This window comes from Mobula birostris, chromosome 6 (assembly GCF_030028105.1).
Source record: "Mobula birostris isolate sMobBir1 chromosome 6, sMobBir1.hap1, whole genome shotgun sequence".
In the NCBI taxonomy this organism is placed as follows: Eukaryota; Metazoa; Chordata; class Chondrichthyes; order Myliobatiformes; family Myliobatidae; genus Mobula; species Mobula birostris.
The window spans coordinates 184,057,972-184,080,833 of NC_092375.1; the positions used below are offsets into that span (position 1 = coordinate 184,057,972).

At 40.9% G+C, this 22,862-nt stretch overlaps 1 protein-coding gene across 9 annotated transcripts in view; it reads left to right on the forward strand.

Moving 5' to 3' along the window:
- Positions 1 to 22,862, forward strand: part of scn1laa (sodium channel, voltage-gated, type I-like, alpha) — a 157,128-nt gene that overhangs the window by 75,319 nt on the left and 58,947 nt on the right. For all 9 annotated transcript variants that reach the window (XM_072259670.1, XM_072259669.1, XM_072259672.1 and 6 more), the window contains 2 exons: positions 21,432 to 21,586; positions 22,606 to 22,779. In XM_072259670.1, coding sequence (XP_072115771.1) covers positions 21,432 to 21,586; positions 22,606 to 22,779 — 329 coding nt within the window. The remainder of the gene's footprint in view (positions 1 to 21,431; positions 21,587 to 22,605; positions 22,780 to 22,862) is intronic.

Below are 22,862 nucleotides of genomic sequence, written 5' to 3' on the forward strand. Positions count from 1 at the left end.
GTTATTTCCACTGGTAGGTGAGACTAGAACTAGGGGAACATAGCCTCAAGATTTGTGGGAGTACACAGAACATGGAACATTGAAATCTACAGCTCATTACGGGCTCTTCGGCCCACAATGTTGTGCCGACCGTGTAACCTACTCTAGAAACTGCCTTGAATTACCCTAGCACATAGTTGTCTATTTTTCTAAGCTCCATGTACCTATCTAAGAGGCTCCTAAAAGACCCTATTGTATCTGCTTCCATCATCACCATGGCCGGCGGTGCATTCCACACACCCACCACTCTCTGTGTGAAAAACTTACCCCTGACATCCCCTCAGTACCCATTTCCAAGCATCTTAAAACTATGCCCCCTCATGTTAGCCATTTCAGCCCTGGGAAAAAGCCTCTGGCTATCCACATGATCAATGCTCCTCATTATCTTATAACCCTCTATCAGGTCACCGCTCATCCTCTGTCACTCCAAGAAGAAAGGCCAACCCATTCTCATAAATTACGTCCTCCAATCCAGGCAATATCCTTGTAAATATCCTCTGCACTCTCTCTATAGTATCCACATCCTTCCTGTAATGAGGTGACCAGAACAGAACACAATACTCTATGTGGGGTCTGACCAAGGTCTTATATAGCTGTAACATTACCTTACGGCTCTTGAACTCGATCCCACGGTTGATGAAATCCAAAACACCATATGCCTTCTTAACAACACTGTCAATTTGCAGCTTTGAGTGTCCTATGGACATGGACCCCAGGATCTCTCATATCCTCCACACTGCCATGAATATTATATTCTGTCTTCAAATTTGACTTATCAAAACGAACCTCATCACGCTTATCTGGGCTGAAGTCCATCTGCCACTTCCCAGCCCAGTTCTGCATCCTATCAATGTCCCATTGTAACCTCTGACAACCCTCCAGACTATCCACAAGTAGATATTGGATGGGGATGAGGAGGAACTGCTTTTCCCAAAGAGTAGTGAATTTATGGAATTCTCTGCCCAATGCAGCAGTGGAGGCTACTTCGGTAAATATATTTAAGACAAGGTTGGATAGATTTTTGCATAGTTGGGGAATTAAGGGTTATGGGGAAAAGGCAGGAAGATGGAGATGAGTCCAGGAGCCTACTCATGCTCCTATTTCTTATGTTCTTGTGTGCAGTGTTGCAGCTTGTTAGGATGTTCTCTACTGCACACCTGTAGAATGACAGAAGTAATGATGTGCATAGTCCAGCTCTCTTCAGTCTCCCCAAAAAATGGTGAGCTTTCCTGATTGTGTGGAATGGTTATATGTGTAGATTTTGTTCAGATTGAAAAAATAATCTGACCAGTAAAAGGAAATACTTAGAGAATCTAGTGGACACTAATGAGTTGACAATAACGACCTTGCAGTCAGTGTCAGTAAGTCCAAGTTATTGATTGTGGATTCCAGGACAGGAAAGTCAAGGGAACACACACTAGTCTTTATCAAGGGGTCAGCAATGGAAAGGGCAAGCAGTTTCAGGTTTCTGAGTGTCAACATCTTGCAAGATCTATTCTGAGCCCAACATATTGATGCAATTACAAAGAAAACATAACAATGTCTGTATTTCATAAGGAGTTTGAAGAAACTTGGTATAACACGAAGGACTCATAGATTTTTATAGATGTACCGTGGAGAGCATTCTAACTGGTTGCATCACCTACTGATATGGAGGGGCCACTGCACAAGATTGGAAAAAGCAGCAGAAAGTTGTAAATTCAGTTAGCTCTGTCTTGGGCGTTAGCCTCCCCAGCATCCAGCACATTTTCAAAAGGCGATGCCTCAGAAGGGCAGCATCCATTAATAAGGACTCCGTTACCAAGGTCATGCCTTGTTCTCAAAGCTACCGTCAGGGTGGAGATGAAGGAGCTTGAAGACATATACTCAATGTTTGAGGAACAGCTTCTTCCCTTCTCCATCAAACAATGGACCTATGCACACCGCCTCATTTTGTCCTTTGCTCACTTTTGTACTAAGTATTTAATTTAATTTAATTTAAAAAAATATATTTATTATTGTATTGCAGTCTGCTGATGCCACAAAACAACAACTTCACAGCATATGCTGTTGATATTAAACCTGATTCTGATTCTGATTCTAATGGGTATTTAAAGTGTAATAGTGCCATTGATGGCAGTATTAAATGGAACAAAAATAGAATTATCAAATATCAAATAAAAATTACATCATTCTGATTTTTGTGATCTTACTCTCAAGCAAGCATTCCCAATCTGGTGTCCAAGGACCCCTCTGTTAGTGGTATGGGTCCATGGCATAAAAGAAAGTTGGGAACCCTTGGTCTACAGCCTGCAGATCTGTGTGTGAATAAGATGGTGGAATATATAAGGATTTTGTGAGGTGAGAACAACTGCCCTTGGTTTCCAGGCTGAGTTCAGCTGAGAATGGTACCACGATAACCTGGTAAAATTGAATCCAGTGGGAAGCAAAGTGAAAACACATCAGTGGTTGGTTTGATATCTCAACACACAAGGAGAGGGTTGTAGTTGTTCGAGATTAAGCAGCTTAATATCAGATCATTTTGGCAGGAATGCATCAGGCAGTTTCAGAGGCATCCTCATCTACTTCATTGGTAATTTTCCTTCATCAATGACTTCCTTTCCATCAGAAGTTGGAAGTGAGGATGCTTACTGATGCAATTTTCAGTTCCCTTAGCAACTCTTCCGTCACCTGCAGCAATAACCACATGTACAAAAGTGATTGCAGTTGTTAGTCACACTAATCAAACACCTGACAAACTGATAGAGGGTCTCGGCCTGAAGCATCAACTGTTCCTTTCCATTGATGCTGCTTATCCTGTTGAATTTCCAGCAGTCTGTGTGTGTTGCTCAAGATTTCTGGCATCTGCAGAATCTCTTGTGTCGTCATTCAGTGTGACATCGCATTTCTTCAGTATTTCTGGCTGAAATTTAATGATCTCTCGCTCTGAGAGGTCTGGAGTTGGCACCTCACCAACCAGCCAGTTTTTGACAGTGCTGCCTGACTGAGTAACTTCAAGGGTCAGACACATTCTCACTTCCAGTTTCAGCAATCAGCTGCGCGGCATTTTGTAAAATGGCTGCTTACTCTGAAGCCTATACTCAGTCATTGTCGTCATTACTGGAGTCATAGACTGCTGCAGCACAGAAACAGGCCCTTTGGTCCACCTAGCTCATGCTGAACCATCACTCTGCCTAGTTCCATCAACCTGTACTGGGACCATAGCCCTCCACATGGGAAGATGTGGCAACTGTGGCTGACATGGGAAGTCAAGGACAACATAAGAGCAAAAGAAAGTGCATATAATACAGCAAAAATTAGTGGAATGGTTATAAGGTTTTCTAGTCACTGTGGAAGACACGAGCAGAATGCAAGAAATGTGAGAGTGTCAGGGGACAACAGGGAGTGACGTTGCTATCACTAAGGAGAAGTGCTTAGAAAGCTGGAAGGTCGGAGGGTAGTTAAGTCACCGGAGCCAGATAGACCACACCCCGGGGTTCTGAAAGAGGTGTCTGAGGAGATTGTGGAGGCATCATGATGATCTTTCAAGAATGACTAGATTCTGGAATGATTCCAGAGGACTGGAAAATTGCAAATTTTATTCCACTTTACAGAAAGGGAGGGAGGCAGAAAAAGGAAATTATAGGCCATTTAGACTGACGTTTTAGTGGTTGGAGACATGTTTATTATAAGGATGAGGTTTCTGGGTACTTGAATGTGCATGATAAAATAGACCAAAGCCAACAAGGTTTCTGTTGGAATTCTTTGGCAAATAACAGGCAGGATAGACAAAATGGAGCCCATGGGTGTTGTTCATTTGGATTTTCAGAAGGCCTTTGACAAGATGCCACACATGAGGCTGCCTAGCAAGATAAGAGCCCATGGTATTACAGGAAAAATGCTAGTGTGGATAGAAGACTGGGAGTCAAAGAGTGGGAATAAAGGAGGCCTTTACTGGTTGGCTGCCGGTGACTAATGGTGTGCCACAGGGGTCAATGTTGGGACTACTTCTTTTCATGTTATATGTCAGTGATTTGGATAAAGGAATTGATGGCTTTGTGTCCAAGTTTATGGATGATACAAAGATAGGTGGAGAGGCAGGTAGTATTGAGGAAGCAGGGTATCTGCAGGAGGACTTAGACAGATTAGGAGAATAGGCAAAGAAATGACAGATAGAATACTCAGTCCCTCAGAATGCTCAGAATACTCAGAATGACAGAATTTTCTAACTGGGAAATATTCAAAAATCCAAAGTGCAAAGGGACTTAGGAGTCCTCATGCAGGATACATTCAAAATTAACTTGCAGGTTAAGTTGGTGAGAAGAAAGACAAATGCAATGTTAGCAAACATGAGGAATTCTTAAAAATGGTTAGTCCTGACGAAGGGTCTCGGCCCGAAACGTCGACTGTACCTCTTCCTAGAGATGCTGCCTGGCCTGCTGTGTTCACCAGCAACTTTGATGTGTGTTGCAATGTTAGCATTCATTATGACAGGAATAGAATACAAAAGCAAGAATTTAATGTTGAGGCTTTATAAGGCACTGGTCATACTGCACTTTGAATATTGTGAACAGTTTTGGACACCTTATCTAAGAAAAGGTGTGCTGACATTGCAGAGTGTCCAGAGGAGGTTCACGAGAATGATTCCAGGAATTAAAAGGTTAACATATGAGGAGCATTTGATGACTCTGGGCCTGTGCTTGCTGGAGTTTTGAAGAATAAGGGGGATCTCATTGAAACCTATTGAATATTGAAAGGCTAGTTAGAATGGATGTAGAAAGGATGATTTCTTTAGTGGTGAAGTCTAGGACCAGAGAGTATTGAATAGAGGAACATCCATTTAGAGCGGAAATGAGGAGGAATTTCTTTAGCCAGAGGGTAGTGAATCTGTGGAATTCATTGCCACAGACAGCTGTACAGGCCAAGTCATTGAGTATACTTAAGGTAGAGGTTGATAGGTTCTTGATTAATCAGGGTGTCAGAGGTTTCGAGAAGAGGCAGGAGAATGGAGTTGAGATGGACAATTGATCAGCCATGAGGGAATGGCAGAGCAGACTCGATGGGCTGAATGGCCCAATTCTGCTCTTATGTCTTATACTCCTTTTACTCCTCCCATCCATGTACCTGTCCAAATTTCTTTTAAATGCTGAAATCCACCACTTCCGCAGGCAGCTCGTTCCACACTCTCACCACCCTCTGAATGAAGAAGTTCCTCCTCATATTTCACTTAAGCATTTCACCTTTTACCCTTAATCCGTGACCTCCAGTTCTAGTCCCAGTGGAAAAAGCCCACATTAATACATTACAAAATAATACATTATTTTGTATACCTCTATCAAATCTCCCATCACTCCCCTATGTTCTAGGAAATAAAGTCCTAACCTAGTCAATCTTTTCCCATAACTCAGGTCCTCAAGTAAATTTGCTCTGCACTCTTTCAATTTTTTTTTTGATATTTTGCTGTGACCAGAACTGTAACATTACTCCAAATTAGGCCTCACTAATTCTTAAACAATTTCAACATAACATCCTAACTTCTGTACTCAGTACTTTGATTTATGAAGGCCAGTGTGCCAAAAGCTTTCTTTATGACCCTATCTACCCGTGTTGCCACTTTCAAGGAATTACTGTGTTCTCAGATCCCTCTGTTCCACCGCAGTCCGCAGTGCCCTACCATTCACCATGTATCCCAAAGCTCAACAACTTACACTTGCTGCATCAATACTGAACCACTGAACTTCTTTTAGAACTTCCAGCCAATTAACAATGAGTGCTTGGATAGCGCTCTTTCTACTTTTACTGAAAGATGTAGAGCTGCATTAAAAAAATGGAGATGCTAATGCCTTATCCAACAGATGCTCCACTGAGATCCTAGCTCTTACCTTGACATTTCTAACAATAGTACTATGGTGCCTAAGAATTTGCAACATATTCATCTCAGGCTTCTACAACTCTCTGGATCCTGAATTCTAGCCTTAACTGTTCAAACATAGAACATAGAGCAATACAGCGTAATATGTGCCCTTTGGCCTGCAAAGTTGGGCTGACATTGTAGTCTACTCCAAGATCAATCCAACCTTTCTCTCCTTTGCAGCCCATTATCCTCTACATTTTTCTTTTTTCTACGTGCGTATCTAAGCATCTCTTAAATGTTGATAATGTATCTGCTTTCACTACCATCCCCTGCAAAGTGCCTACAAGTCTTAGTTCAGTAGGAACTACCTTTGACATCTCCTCTTTCCTCTAATGTTTTCTGGTATGAGCTGGTATTAGCCATTGCCACCCTGGGATAAAAATGGACTGGCTGTCCACTCAATCTATGCCTCTTATCATCCTGTACACTTCCATCAAGTCACACCTCACCCTCTTTCACTCCTTAGGGAAAAGCCTAGCTCACTCAATCTGTTCCACTTTTCCAGATTATGGTTGCTGACATGATCACCTTCCTAGCCTTAGAGTCATTCAAAGTGGTCTCAGCTGATATTTCTCACCTTAGTTCACTCCTCACTGAGGTCTGGAGTGCAGGAGAAAGAACGCTTCTGTTTCAGGGGAGAATATGAAGCAGGGAATGCACAAGTTTTGCCAAGATTGCCAGATTCTATAATTCAAGTCGTAAGAAACACTAGTCATTTAATGTTGTGTTTCCATTCAAAACCTGGAGTTCATCTTAAATCAAAGGGACTTCCACTCTCTCAATATTCAGACTATTGTCAGCCTTTAGAAGAATTTGGTGAACATCAGTGGCTGAGGAGGAAAGGATGGTGAGACATCACTTTCAGGGAGTGTTGGAGAGTGAGGACAAGGGCTGTTCACTTTGATAGCCATTGACTGTGGCTGGTAGGTTTGGGGGCTCTGACCGGCTGGTTAAGTATGAATGGAGGAAGGGAGAAGGATTCTGCCTCTAAATTGCACAAAACCACAAAACACTAAAGTCCTTTTGGCCCATCAAGACCATGCCAGATTTTCACAAGAACAATTTCACTAGTATCACCCGCTCCCCAGAGCTCTACAATTGATTTATTATCCATTCCTTTTGGAGCTCTGAATCTGCTTCCATTGTTATCACTGTCAGTGCATTTCTGGTTTGAATCATGTGTGGTGTAAAATGATCTTTCCTTAAGTCACATTTGATTTGTTTGTGAATTACTTTAATTTCAGGTCTCCTAGTTCTTCAACCTTCCTCTACCTTTTCTGCCTAGATTCTGTTTGATTTTGAATACCTTTGCCAATCCCACTCAGTTTCTTCAGTTGCGATGTGACCAGCCCCAGCTTCTCTAGGATATGACATTAGTGCCATCCGTCATCCTGGAATCACTCTCATAAGGATGCTCTCTACACTCTCTTGAAATGTGTTGCCTAGAACTGGGTGCAGTACTCTAATATGGCCAAACTAAATGGGTCACTGCCACAACTTCCTTACCCTTGCATTAAGGAAACCCAAAATCAGTGATGCTCTGTAATCATTTTAATTGCCCTCACTGTTACTTGCAATGAACCATGGCCATTTGCCCAGAGGCTTTTCTGTTACTTAGTCCCTTTTAGAGCTGTGCTGTCTGACTTCTATGTCTCACTGTTGTATTAAAGTGTAACACCTCAGTTTTGTATATTAAATTTCATCTTCCATGTGCCTACCCATTTCACCAACCTGTCTATATTTTTTTTTAACTCTATTAGAATTTTCCTTTTGGATCTCCATACTAGCATATTCCCTCATAATTTATGCTTCCTCACAGAGCAATCCATGTCCCATGCAACGTACTCTGCACACAATTTCCCATCTACCCCTTACACCCTCTTTGAACTATGCACCTGCATACCAGGGGTAGTTACCAAACCTGCACATCATTATGATGTAATAAGGAACCAAAGTACTTGGAGGAAATCCCCATGGTTACCAGGAGAACTGGTAACCATGGGGACTTGTTGCCACGGGCAGCAGTGGAGGCCAAGTCATTGGGTGTATTTAAGGCAGAGATTGATAGGTATCTGAGTAGCCGGGGCATCAAAGGTTATGGTGAGAAGGCGGGGGAGTGGGACTAAATGGGAGAATGGATCAGCTCATGATAAAATGGCGGAGCAGACTCGATGGGCCGAATGGTCGACTTCTGCTCCTTTGTCTTATGGTCTTATGGTCTAACTTACAAACTTCATACCAACAGGCTCAAGAGGGCAGGATTGAAGCTCAGCTACTGCTGCTATGTACTACTGAAAAAGAATATGCCCTGTGCAACCAAGTTGATGTCTTTAAAAGAAGGAAAGTAGTGGTCCAAATACCACAATATACCTTGTTCTGTTTAAAAAAATACCTATAGGATCATAAGTCATAGGAAGAGAATTAGGCCATTCAGCTTATAGAGTCTACTCCACCATTACAACATGGCTGATTTATTATCCCTTTCAACCCTATTCTTCTGCCTTCTTCCCATAGCCTTTGATGCACTGACTAATCAAGAACTTATCAACCTCTGCTTTAAATATGATTTGGCCTCCACAGACATCTGTGGCAATGAATTCCACAGATGCACAGGCTAAAGAAATTCCTCCTTACCTCTGTTCTACATGGGCATTCCTCTATTCTGAGACTGTGCCTTCTGGTCCTAGACTCCCCCAATATAGGGAACATCCCCTCCATCCACTCTATCTAAGCCTTTTAGTATCCAATAGGTTACAATGAGATAACCCCTCATTCTTTGAAACTCCACTAAGTCCAGGCCCAGAGCCATCAAACGCTCCTCATACATTAACCTTTTCAATACCAGGATCATCCTAATGAACCACTTTGGGACCGTCTCTTTCTTCTGCCTCCCTCCTGTTTTAAAGAGTGGAGTGACACTCCATAATAAACAGCAATTCATTAATTCTCTGTTTTTAATCTTGATGATAAGCCTTGAAAGGAAAAAAGTACTCTAGAAAATGAAATTCTGACACAGAAACAGAAAATGCTGGAAATGGATATAGAATTAATATTTCAGATGAATGATTAATTCTCTGTTAAACAAGTTAACATTTCATTATTGTTAAAATTATAAACATTAAAATTTAAAATATTAAAATGTTGAATGTTAACTCCCTACCCCGTTTAGATACTGCCTGACCTGCTGGCTATTCCCAGTATTTTTAGCTTTCATTTATGACAGTAAGATCTCAATTTTGTTATGAAACATTTATTTTCAATTACAAGTCATTTAATGTTAACTGTTGAAGTTGTCTGATGAATTAACTATACACTGTTGTTTACCTTTAAGATCAGATTTTTAACTTTAAAGGCTGTTCAAAACATAGGTCTACCATTATCTTACTTGCTTCATAAAAACAGTTTTTAACCGGTATTAGGTATATCACAAGTTCTGGTATGCAACCACTGATGCCAGACAGTCTCTGAAGAGTATGATAATGGCTGGGGTCACCCATCTTGTAAAGATGATGCCCAGACGAAGCCAATGGCAAACTGCTTCCGTAGAAAAATTTACCTAGGACTATCATGGTCATGGTCTATGATCATACGACATGGCACGTAATGATGATTAGGCATAAAATTGGTATCCAATTCAGTATACTCTGTTCAATTGATACTTTTATTCACCACCTTATTAACAAGGAAATGCTTGATCATTTTTCTTATTCATATTTGTAAAGATTATGATAGAATAGGAAGACAATAGTGCTTGCTGTCAGTGTTCCTCTGAGCTAAGATGGTGTGCCTGTTCATGTCATCATTTATATGTTCTAGCTGACCTACTTTCACAAGCATTTCAAAATGTGTCATCTTCTGTAGTGTCTAAGAATAACTTGAGGCGAGTAACATTTGTAATGTTAAAATACAATATATGTTTATAAACTGAGCCAAAATCATTGAAAATGTAAATATGGAAAACTGCTGAATCTATACCTTAAAACAAATATCAGTTCAACTACTTAGACAATCTAATGGCCATTTCTAAGAAGTTCAACTCTGATATTTGGGATGTTATTTGCATGTTCAATGTATCTGGGTAATTTCAGTTCATCGGAGATGGCGAGTAGGTCATTTGGAACAAACTCGGTTAACAGAGTCTTTTTTGAAATACATTGCATTGAGGTGGTGGGGGTGGTGGTTTAAAACATTTGATTTAATTGAATAACTGGAAACCAGATGAACAGAAGGTGGCAAAAACTTCAGAATAAACCAGTGTGTTTCATCCTGAAGCTGTGTACTAACACCTGCAGGAGATCGCCATAGTAATTCATTGGAAGTGTGGAAAGAAATGAAACCATTCTTTAATTAATAACTTCTGCTTCTCTTTCATCTTGGCCATTTGCTTTCAAGTGCAACAACTTTAACTGGAAATAATTCTGAATGTATAGCTTGGATGGTTAACTTTAATTTTTAGGTCATGGTGTAAAGGTGCAGTCTGTCACATCACTACACTTCTGTCTTTTTATCATTGAATTTGTCAAAAAAAATTCAAATGTTGATTTTAATATTGATCGATGTCCATTTAAAAAGGCAGGTTAATATAGACTCAGTGGCCACTTTATTAGGTACACCTGAACATCTGCTTATTAAGGCAAATATCTGATCAGCAATCATGTGGCAGCAACTCAATGCATAAAAGCGTGCAGACTTTGTCGAGAGGTTCTAGCGTTACTGAAACTGAACATCAGATGGGGGAGAAATGTGATCTAAGTGAATTTGACCATGGAATGATTGTTGGGGCCAGATAGGATGGTTTGAGTACCTCAGAAACTGCTGGTCTCTTGGAATTTTCACGGATAACAGTTTCTAATGTTTAGAGAATGGTGTGAGAAACAAAAAAAAATCCAGTGAGCGGCAGTCCTGTAGGTGAAAACGCCATGTTAATGAGAGATATCAGAGGAGAATGGCCAGACTGTTCAAGCTGGCAGGAAGGCAACAGTAACACTTGTTCAGAAGAGCATTTCTGAATGCACGACATGTCAAACCTTGAAGTGGATGGGCTACAGCAGCAGAAGACCATGAACATACATTCAGTGGCCACTCTATTAGGTACAGTAGGTTCTTAATAATGTGGCCACTGTGTGTACATTCCCTTTTACCCTGGTAAATGATTTCAGCCATTTTCTGTCTCACTGTGAAAGCAATTGTTGGACATATGCCTTGGGTTGTGAATATGGAGATGTATTTTTTTTAAAAAAGGGGCAATCTGTCAGATTCAACAAAGACTGTTAAGTTGAATCAAGTTCTAACAAAACACTCAGGAGAGTAAAAAAAAAGCTTAGCTAATGAGTTATATTTGTTAATCAATTAGATGATTTATTAACTTGTGAATATGGACAAGTTCTATTCAGCCAAAATAGAAATGTAACTTACTTGTGGAATAAACTTACCTATTAATTTCCACTTGGCCTTATCCAGGTTCAAGTTTAACTGTCATTTGACCAAACATAAATACCCAAGAATACAGCCAAAAGAAACAGGGTTACTCCAATGCCAAGGTGCAAAACACAGTGCCAACAGTTATACATAGCACATACGAGATTACAAACACGTGTACTGTATGGTCGTAAAATACACTCACACAAGAGAAGTATATAGTCCAAGACCCTGAGTCCATGAATGTTGCAGCTCATCTTTTGCTGAACGAATACTGGGGGAAGCACCAACTCTCATTTGGACGCTGTGCCACACCACCCCTGGCACTCTGGTGGAGCATACCAACTCCATCGCCTCGGTCCTGAGCAGCTCTAAGTAGACAACACTGCAACATTCCACATTAACAATGTCCAACAGGGTCTTGTGATCACTAGAAAAGTGAGACTGTACAGCACCTTTGAGCACTGACTCCTCGGATGCTTCTCTGACACATGCAGCAGCATGATCTGCACCAAGTCCAGCTCCTTCAGTTTCTCTGCCAGCGGGCAACTTGCTGATGGTGTAGACCTGCAGTACATTAACCATTGAATCTTAGAATCATAGAAATCTATGGCACATTACAGGCCCTTCGGCCCACAGTGTTGTGCCGACCGTGTAACCTACTCTAGAAACTGCCCAGAATTACTCAACCACATAGCCCTCTATTTTTCTGAGCTCCATGTACCTATCTAACAGTCTTTTAAATGACCCTATTATGCTGCTGGCAGTGCATTCATAGTCATAGTCATACTTTATTGATCCCGGGGACAGTTGCACCATAAATAATTAAATAATAATAAAACCATAAGTAGTTAAATAGTAATATGTAAATTATACCAGGAAATAAGTCCAGCACCAGCCTATTGGCTCAGGGTGTCTGACCCTCCAAGGGAGGAGTTGTAAAGATTGATGGCCACAGGCAGGAATGACTTCCTATGACGCTCAGTGTTGCATCTCGGTGGAATGAGTCTCTGGCTGAATGTACTCCTGTGCCCGACCAGTACATTATGTAGTGGATGGGAGACATTGTCCAAGATGGCATGCAACTTAGACAGCACTCTCTTTTCAGACACCACCGTTAGAGAGTCCAGTTCCATCCCCACTACATCACTGGCCTTACGAATGAGTTTGTTGATTCTGTTGGTGTCAGCCACCCTCAGCCTGCTGCTGCAGCACACAACAGCAAACATGATCGCACTGGCCACCACAGACTCGTAGAACATCCTCAGCATCGTCCGGCAGATGTTAAAGGACCTCAGTCTCCTCAAGAAATAGATATGGCTCTGACCCTTCTTGTAGACAGCCTCAGTGTTCTTTGACCAGTCCAGTTTATTGTCAATTTGTATCCCCAGGTATTTGTAATCCTCCACCATGTCCACACTAACCCCCTGGATGGAAACAGGGGTCACCGGTACCTTGGCTCTCCTCAGGTCTATCACCAGCTCCTTAGTCTTCTTCACATTAAGCTGCAGATAATTCTGCTCAGACCATATGACAAAGTTTCCTACCGTAGCCCTGTACTCAGCCTCATCTCCCTTGCTGATGCATCCAACTATGGCAGAGTCATCAGAAAACTTCTGAAGATGACAAGACACTTACCACTCTCTGTGTAAAATACTTAACTGTGACATCTCCCTTGTACCTACTTCCAAGCACCTTAAAACTATGCCCCCTCATGTTAGCCATTTCAGCCTTGGGGAAAAGCCTCTAGCTATCCACACAATCAATGGCTTGAATTCCTAATGTGCAGCAGGATCCTGCGATCATAAAAAATACATTTAAAAAAAGACAGTAACACTTAGGTTGGCCCCGTAGAAGCCACTGTGACAGAGCACACCACCCTCTTCCCAGAACCCAAGCAGTTATCTCTATCTTACCATGTGGTTTGTCAACCGTATTTATTACCTTTTTGGTTACATCATCAGGCCATCCTTTACATAAGTGTAGATTACTTATTTTATAAGAACTTGTTATTCATTGCTGGGATGTAGCCGAGGCTTATACCTGCTTATTCTTGGATGTGTCCCTGGTTGTCTTGGACTGCTCCATTATAGGGAGAAAGTATTCTCCATTGGTATTAATTTGGAGATGTCAGAATCTTACTGGGTGACAGTGAGGGTATGGTAATAGCAGGAACGGAAGGGAACTTAAATACAATAAATGTGAAGTGGCTTTAACTGGAGAAGTGCATTATATTAAGCCTATAATAAAGAATTATAGATGTGTCAGACAGTACAGACAGCCCAGATTCAATGCTAATAATTTAATTTGTATTTCTAGATGTCCTGAATTTTCGGTACAGCCGTGTCTTTTTGAGAGCCTTAATATGGCCTTACTTAATATCAGAGCTTTAGCTGATAAGACATTTTATGTAAAAGAGCTTATTACTGTAATTGAGTCAGAGTCATAGAAAAGTACAGCATAGAAACAGGCCCTTTGGCCCATCTAGTCCTTGCCAAACCATTTAAACAGCCTGCACTCATCAACCTGCACCTGGACCGTAGTCCTCCATATCTCTACCAACCATGTACCTATCCAAACTTGTCTTAAACGTTGAAATCAAGCTCACATACACCACTTGTGCTGGCAGCTCTCACTACCCTCTGAGTGAAGAAGTTTCCCCTCATGTTCCCGTTAAATTTTTCACCTTTCAACCTTAACTCTTGACCTCTGGTTGTCCTTCCACCTAACCTCAGTGGATAAAAGCTTGCTTGCATTTATCCCGTCTGTATCCCTCATAATTCTGTGTACCTCATCCAAATCTTCCCTCAATCTTCTACTCTTCAAGGAATAAACGTCCTAACCCATTCAATCTTTCCTTATTACTCAGGTCCTCCAGTCCCGGCAACATCCTTGTAAATTTTCTCTGTACTCTTTTAATCTTATTTAACACTTTGTGTGAAAGTTGGCGCAGTAGCAATGGTGCTACTGATTTAACTTCAGCAACCCCCATGGATTATAATTTTGTTCATTCTGTCCATCAAGGGGTGTGGTGGCCTGGTGAATATTTTCTTGAGCCGCCTAAATTATAAAGATATCAATCTTGGTAGCTTGATGTCGTTTGAGTATCTTGCCATAGTTATCCAAATAGTGCCACATTCTCTCCTTACTTAACATTTATCGTCTGCCAAAATATAATGTCTCTTTGAGTGATGGTTTACTCATTTATTTTCTGTAATAATACCTAGTTATGATAGGTTTGTAATATAAATGACTTAAATTTCCAAATAGGTAATCAATGTGACTCTAAAGCAAGAGAGTTCATGAACCTTCTGCAATATCACTCACTCAGCCAACACACAAGGAGGCCATAAGTTAGACTGAGTCATATAAAAAGGACTTAACATTAACATGACTCAAACCTAGACATTGGCATATTGGATCATTACTGTGTTTTCTTTAACCATAATAATATCTGTTACTAGAACTAAACTGGAGCACATTGTTAAGATTTTTTTTGATACCATAGCTGCTTCTAAGTTTCCTAGTATTCTTAACAGTCAGTCTGAATTCACAAGAATGATTCCAGAAATGAAAGCTTTTCATATGAGGAGCATTTGATGGCTTTGGGCCTATACGCACTGGAATTCAGAAGACTGAGGGGGGATCTCACTGAAACCTCTCGAATGGTGAAAGACCTTGACAGAGAAGATTTGGAGAGGATGTTTCCTATGGTGGGGGAGTCTAAGACCAGAGGACAAGACCTCAGACTAGGAGGACACGTATTTAGAATGGAGATGAGGAGGAATTTTTCTAGCTAGAGAATGGTAAATCTGTCGAATTCATTGCCACAGGCGGCTCAGGAGGCTAAGTCATTGGGTATATTTAAGGTAGAGGTTGATAGATTCTTGATTAGTCAGGGCATGAGGGGATACAAGGAGAAGGCGGAAGATTGGGGCTGAGAGGGAAATGGATCAGCCTCGATGAAATGGCGGAGCAGACTCGATTACCCGAATGGCCTACTTCTGCTCCTATATCTTATGGTTTTATGGTCTAAAAATAACACATAAAATTGATGTTTCAGCCCTGAAAATAGTCATTTACCTGTGGTTAAATTTTCAATTTTGCACCAGTCTGTTCCATTTGTCATGGTTGTGTGCCAAAGCCTGGGTCACTGCAAATGTTTTCCCTGTCCATTCCAGACATCCCACCCTGTAAAAACTCATTTCAGGGAGTTAGTACCCCCGCCACCCGTAACCCCATATCCCTCCCCACCACCGGGTCGACCTCCAAGGGTGTATGTAATACTTTGTTTAGTGATCTTATCTAATCTGTAAACCAAATTGGGTATATGCAGAAAATGTGACATCAAAATAACTTACATTATATTATCATGGAGTCATTTTTTTTTATTCTATTACAACTTTAAGCAAGTCTACAGGGAGTTTAGCCTCATCATGTAGGACATCAATAGAGTAGCTCCTTAGCAGCTAGCCAGCTAGTTTAAATAACGTTAGCTATGCTAATGAACGAATGACACCTGTTAAACTCACCTCAACATGTCTTTTACATTTTAACCCACCATGGGCAACAGAAAAGTCACTGTTGCAAACAGCGCAGCGAGCAACACTGTCATTATTTTTGAGGTCGACTGTAAAGCCTGCCCACAGAGAAAATTGATAGGTCTATTTAGCATGAAGAGAGACCAATCAGGATGCTCCCTCTCGCTCTCACTCTTGCTCTCCCTTTCCCTCTCAAAAAAAATCAGTTTCAGGGATATTGTATATAATTTGCAGGTGTCAGGGAGCTGCCATCAACATGCAGGAGACTTCCGGAACTTCCGGGAGAGGTGGGATGTCTGCCATTCTTTAATGTTGTCCATACATCTTCTCCTCTGTCTACCTCTCCTTCTTTTCCCCTCCACAGTTCCTTGTAGAACGGTCTTTGAAAGGCCACTGGATCTTGTTATGTGGCAGTACCATCTCAGCTTTCTCTTCTTCACCAGTGTGGTGCTGGATGATCTTGCGGACCTGCTCGTTTGTGATGTGGTCCAAGTATGAGTTGCCCAAGATGTTGTGATAGCATCTCATTTCCAATGCCCGTATCTTCCTCTGTAGCTCTGCTGTGAGGGTCCATGTCTCACATGCGTACAGGAAGATTGAACAGATTGGTGCAAAGCTTGTCATGATGGTGCCCGGACAACTCCACCAGGAGTTTAGGGCACAAGGCAAAGCAAGGCAAATTTTCAATTAACAAAATTACAAAGTTCAAAATAAATTTATTATCAAAGTACATATATGTCACCATATACAACCCTGAGATTCATTTTCTTGTGGGCATACTCAATAAATCCATAATAAAATAATAACCATAACAGAATCAATGAAAAACTGCACCGACTTGGGCATTCAACCAGTGTGCAAAAGCCAACAAACTGTGCAAATAGAAAAAGAAAGAAATAATCATAAATAAAAGGACGTCCCTCTATTCTGAGGCTGTGTCCTCTGGTCTTAGATTCTCCCACCATAGGAAACATCCTCTCTACATCTGTTGTTTTGAGGCCCTTCAACATTCAATGGGTTTCAGTAAGGTCACCTTCTTCTTTTGACGGATTAAGACCTAAACTAAACTATCATTGAGAAAAATCTATTGATTTACATGTATTTAGCTTAAAGGGAATTCATATGTGATGTGCTCTGCTGTCATGTGCAATATCTGACATCGATTAGCATAGAATAATTTATGGGTCCTGTGTTTCTGAATCATGCAGAACTGATTGGGAGGGGGATGAAATAATTTACTGTAATACATACTTTCCATATTCTTAAAGTATTTGCAAAAAGAGCCTTGTTACTGTGTGACAAATTAGCGATCAAATAGCATTCCATAACTGACTTAAAATGCATGGTAGCAAGAGAAAAAAAATGCAGGTGCAGAAAACCTGTTCCCATTAGGTCATTTATATTTCTGAACTATGTCATGTTGTATTGTTCAGTGTTGTATATGGTGACATATATGAACTTTGATCATTTACTTTCGGCTTGTACAATGGTGCTACGCGTTTCCACATGATTCCAATTTGCTGCTGTTTCTTTTCACGCCTTGTGGTGTATCGGGCGGCATTTTTTGCAATTTCCTTTGCATTTCTCAGTTCTTTATGAGGCCCAGTTGCTAGCCCAACGCTCACGCCAGCACAGATGGAAAGTGTGCAAGGAGCCAGATGGGTTTGAGCCAGGGGCCATTGCCCTCAAACGTCCAGTGCTGATCCTACACCACCACCAACCGGCTATCCCAACTCATAGTTTGCAACAAATCCTCCCAAACTAAATCCATGATTGGTTTATTTTTCATAGCTCGAGTGTTTGAAAGGCATATGATGTAATAAGCACCTGACTCAGATTTCAATATAATATTAACCCGTTCACTTTCATGACTCATCTATGTCATAATGAACAAATCTGATCTTTACTCCAAGATCTTAAAATTGCCAAAATAAAATTAAAGTAATATGAGTATTATTTCATCATATCAAGTACTTTATACTTAGACTAGTAAGTAGCCATCAATGGTGAGAACTGTAAAATTAAGAGTACTGTGCTGTGTCTTATGACATAGACAATGCTAGACTTTCCATGACCATGGTTGTTCTTGCAAATTTTTCGACAGAAGTGGCTTGCCATTGCCTTCTTTGAGCAATATCTTTACAAGACGGGTGACTCCAGTCATTATCAATACTCTTCAGTGATTGTCTGCCTGGTGTCAGTGATCACATAACCAGAACTTGTGATTTGCACCAGCTGCTCATACGAACAACCACCACCTGCTCCCATGGCTTCGCGTGATCCTGATCGGGGCAGGGTAGGGGGTGGTGGGGGATGCGAAGCAGGTGCTACATCTTGCTCAAGGGTGACCTGCAGGCTAGCCAAGGGAAGGAACACCTTATACCTTACCACCACCTGTGTATTTCATATCTGTTAAATATGCAAAACTAAAAATACATCTTCAACAATGGTAAAGCCCTGCATATAGTGAAGGTCTGAAACTAAAACAAGAAATGCGATAAATGTTTGGCTGCTCAGTCAATATGTACTTTACAGTGAATAATTTGGACACACTTCAGTTTAGCATTTGTTAAGTATGAAGATCAAACTGCTTTATGGAACATCTTCATTCAGTTCAGGATTTTGATCCCAAATATCCAGACTATATTGAATTGAATTGACTTTATTACTTACATCCTTCATAAACATGAGGAGTAAAAATCTTTACATTACGTTTCCGTCTAAATGTGCAATTTATAGTAATTTCTAATGAATAGTATGTACAACAGGGCAGTCAGTATAACATAGAAATACACTTGTGTCAGCATGAATTTATCAGTCTGATGGCCTGGTGGAAGAAGCTGTCCTGGAACCTGTTGGTCCTGGCTTTTATGCTGCAGTACCGTTTCCTGGATGGTAGCAACTGGAACAGTTTGTGGTTGGGGTGACTCAGGTCCCCAATGATTCTTTGGACCCTTTTTACACACCTGTCTTTGTAAATGTCCTGAATAGTGGGAAGCTCACATCTTGTCTGCACCACTCTCTGCAGAGTCCTGCGATTGAGGGAAGTTCAGTTCCCATACCAGGCAGTGATACAGCTAGTCAGGATGCTCTCGATTGTGCTCCTGTAGAAAGTTCTTAGGATTTGGAGGCCCGTACAAAACTTCTTCAACCGTCTGAGGATGAGAAGAGAGAAACAGTATTTTTTCAAGTCAAAGGCCTTTAATCGAGAGATGATAAAAGCCAGGCAACTAATTGTTTACTTTCAAGGACAGAGCCAGGAGAAAAAGGAAAGAAGAGAAGGGAAGGTACAAAGTGGGATTTAAAAATAAGAATGATGAAATAAAAGAAGTAATAATGATAGCCCAAGGTAGAAGGGAGATTTTCATGGCTATCAGTCTGGAGGAAGTAAATAAAAGAAGCAATATCATTTCCTCATCAAAAGAAAGCGTGGCAATTAAAAATTGAAGTTAAAAGCCCCAAATTCTGGAAGACAGTGACTGATTTTGAGCCCAGTACTGAGCTGACAGTGATATCTAGTCAGTGCAGAGCATGCTGTAGAATGGGTTTACAAAGAATAGGATAGAATAGAACTTTATTGTCATTGCTCAAGACAACAGGATTGTGGTGCTACTCCAGTCAGTGCAAAACATGTATTTACAATGCATACAGTATAGCTTAATAATAAAAATCCAATTTTTACATGAAAAATTGACTTTAATAATCCGTAATGCTCAAAGGCCATTGGCAAGCCGGGATGTAGCATTATTCAGCTGCACAACAGCCCTCGGGAAAACACGGGAACCACAACTAGTCTAACTGTCTTGAGTAAGACGTTTCTGTATCTCCTACCAGATGGCACGAGATTGAACAGACAGTGTCCAGGACAGGATGGGTCTTTAATAATGTTAGTAGGCATCGAGAGTTTTAGATTGTCTGCATGTCCGATAGTTGAATCACAACGACGTGCTGAGCTGTCCTAATCACCCGTTGGAGTGCTTTGTGATCTGTTGTGCCACGCTGCCATTCTGCTTGTCAGTATGCTCTCTGACGCACATTGATAAAAGATGACCAGCAATTCTGGGGCAGATTAGCACTCCTTAAGCAGTTGTGCCTCCCCTACTATTGAGGTTGTGTTGATGGACCAAGAGAGCTCCTTGGAGATCTTCATCCCTAAAAACATGAAACTGGAGACGCTTTCCACTACCTCACCATTTATGAGTAGTGGAGCTTATTTCAAACCTCTTGCCTCCCGAAGTCAATTATCATTTATTTTGTCTTCTTCATGTTGAGTGATAGGTTGTGGTTCCTGCACCAATGGGACAGTTTCAGCACCTCCTCCCTACATGCAGATTCGTTATTGTTTGTGATTAGGCCAATCACCATTGTGTCGTCTGCATATTTGAACTTCATTGTTTGTGATTAGGCCAATCACTGTTGTGTCCTTCGCATATTTGAACTTCATTGAAAATGTGCAGGACACCAAGAACGGCAGAGACTGGGAAATTTAAATTTAAAGCAAATTGAACGTTTGTGATCATCTTTCAAACTGAACAGCAGGCCCCACAAAGCAATTACCCAGTCTTTGTTTGGTCTTCTGAATGGCCATATTGTGCGCAGAGTGAACACAAATAAAGGTAAATGAAGTACAAATAAATCAGTGCCACACCTGGTGAGGATGTTTGGATTTTGGGAAGGTAAAAGAGCAGGTGTTGCATTTTCTGCAGTTACATGGGAAGGTGGAGTTATGATCTAGTGCTCCTGTGGGAAGGTATCTCCCCTGGGAAGGAGATTCAGCATGACATCTAAAATGCTAACAAAATCCATAGTTGTGCAGTGGAGAGTGAACTGAGTGGCTGCATCATGGTCTGGTATAGAAACACCAATGCCTTTCAACAGAAAATCCTCCAAAAAGTAGTGGGTTCGGCCTAGTACATCATGGGTAAAGCCTACCCAAACATTGAGTACATCAACATGAAGCACTATCGTAGGAAAGCAGCATCCAAAATCAGTGATCCCACCACCCAGGCCATGCTCTTTTCTTGCAGCTACCATCAGGTAGAAGGTACAAGAGCCTCAGGACTCTCACCATCAGGTTCAAGAACAGTTACTGCCCTTCAACCATCAGGCTGTTGAACAAAAGGTGATAACTACACTCAGTTGCCCATCCATTGAGATGTGCCCACAACCAATTATCTCACTTTAAGGATTCTTTATCTCATGTTCTTGTTATTTATTTTTATTTATTTATATTTGCATTTGCACAGTTTGTTGTCTACTGCACTCTGGTTTATCCCTCATTGATCCTGTTATTGTTACTGCTCTATAGATTTGCTAAGTATGCACACAGGAAAATGAATCTCAGGGTTGTAAGTGGTGACATATGTACTTTGAACTTTGAACTTACCTATGGAATACATAGAGGAAGGCGTGTTTGATGGCAACATTGCATTCAAAGTGCCAGGAAATGGCACTATAGCAAAAAAAACAGAAGTTGTGAGTTGAAGAATTACTGTACTTGTGGTATGTCTTGTGCTAACATTTATGCTCATCTTTGTCAGGATGTGTAAGGAAGTTCCCATTTTGCTATGTCAATATAGAAGAGGGCTCAGGCAAATCCTGGTGGAACCTGAGAAAGACCTGCTACAAAATAGTGGAACACAATTGGTTTGAGACATTCATTATATTCATGATTCTTCTCAGCAGTGGTGCCTTGGTAAGAGGATTTTACACTTCCTATGTATGCATTCTTGTTCTATTTGTGCATGCTCCTGTTGTATGCATTTTCAAAAAAGAAGGAAAATAAACTGCACACTACATTTTGAGAATTAGTTTTCTATTTTTTATTTATTTATGTTATTGTCATTAAAGCCGTACCATCCAGCATCCCCCAATTTCACTCTTAGCCTAAGCATGGGATAATTTACAATGACCAATTAACCTACCAACCAGTACACCTGTGGAATGTGGGAGGAAACCCACGCAGGGAGAATGTACAAACCCTTTGCGGGACTGTGGCGAAAAATGAACCCGGGTTGCCTGTACTGTAAAGTGTTGTGGTAATCACTATACTACTGTGTTGTAATAAACAAGATCATTCAATCCGTCAAATATGATTCAATGTATAGCCAGTATTTCAGACAGGAATCTACACTATACAATAGATTAAAATCAGTCACTTTACATCTTTCAAGTTCTAAGACCAGTAAGGCCAATTCAACTAATTTACAGTATACTTACTTACTGCTCATAACACCACTGATATGTAGGGCAGCAATGAAGGTCCTCCATCTCTGTCTGTCCATACCATCACACACAGATATAGAAGGATTCTTCATTGCTCTTTTTGTAACTTCTTTTTTTGACCAGTCAGGGTTATTAGCCCAGAGCTGAATCCCTGAACCTGGAGGACTGGTGGACCACTCTTAGTCTGGGCTCTACCCTTTGACCTGTTTGGCATGGGTCACCCTACCAAGAGCCAAAGCACCAGGCCCTGACTCCAGCCAATATAGCTCTCTGGGTCATTGAGGTACACAAGTCTCTAAACCCAACGACAAGGTTATGGTCTGCTTAGAAGGATCTACAATAGAGTGAAACCAAAATTGATGGTGTTGCTGACTGATGGGGATAATTCATTTGATGTAAACAGAAAGGAAAATAAAATGGTGTGAGACTTGATTAGAAGATTCAGCTTGACCTTTGTTAAAGTACTTACATTTTTATAATTTGTTTCAGGCTTTTGAAGATATTTATATTGAACAACGGAAAAACATCAAATCAATGCTTGAATATGCTGACAAGATCTTCACTTACATCTTCATTCTGGAAATGCTGCTGAAGTGGGTGGCATATGGTTTTGTGAAGTACTTCACAAATGCTTGGTGTTGGCTGGACTTCCTCATTGTTGATGTATGTATCTTTAATATCTCGTTTTGTTGATAACCTATGGTCTGATGACAAAATATGTTTGATTTGGCGTAATACACATAAAA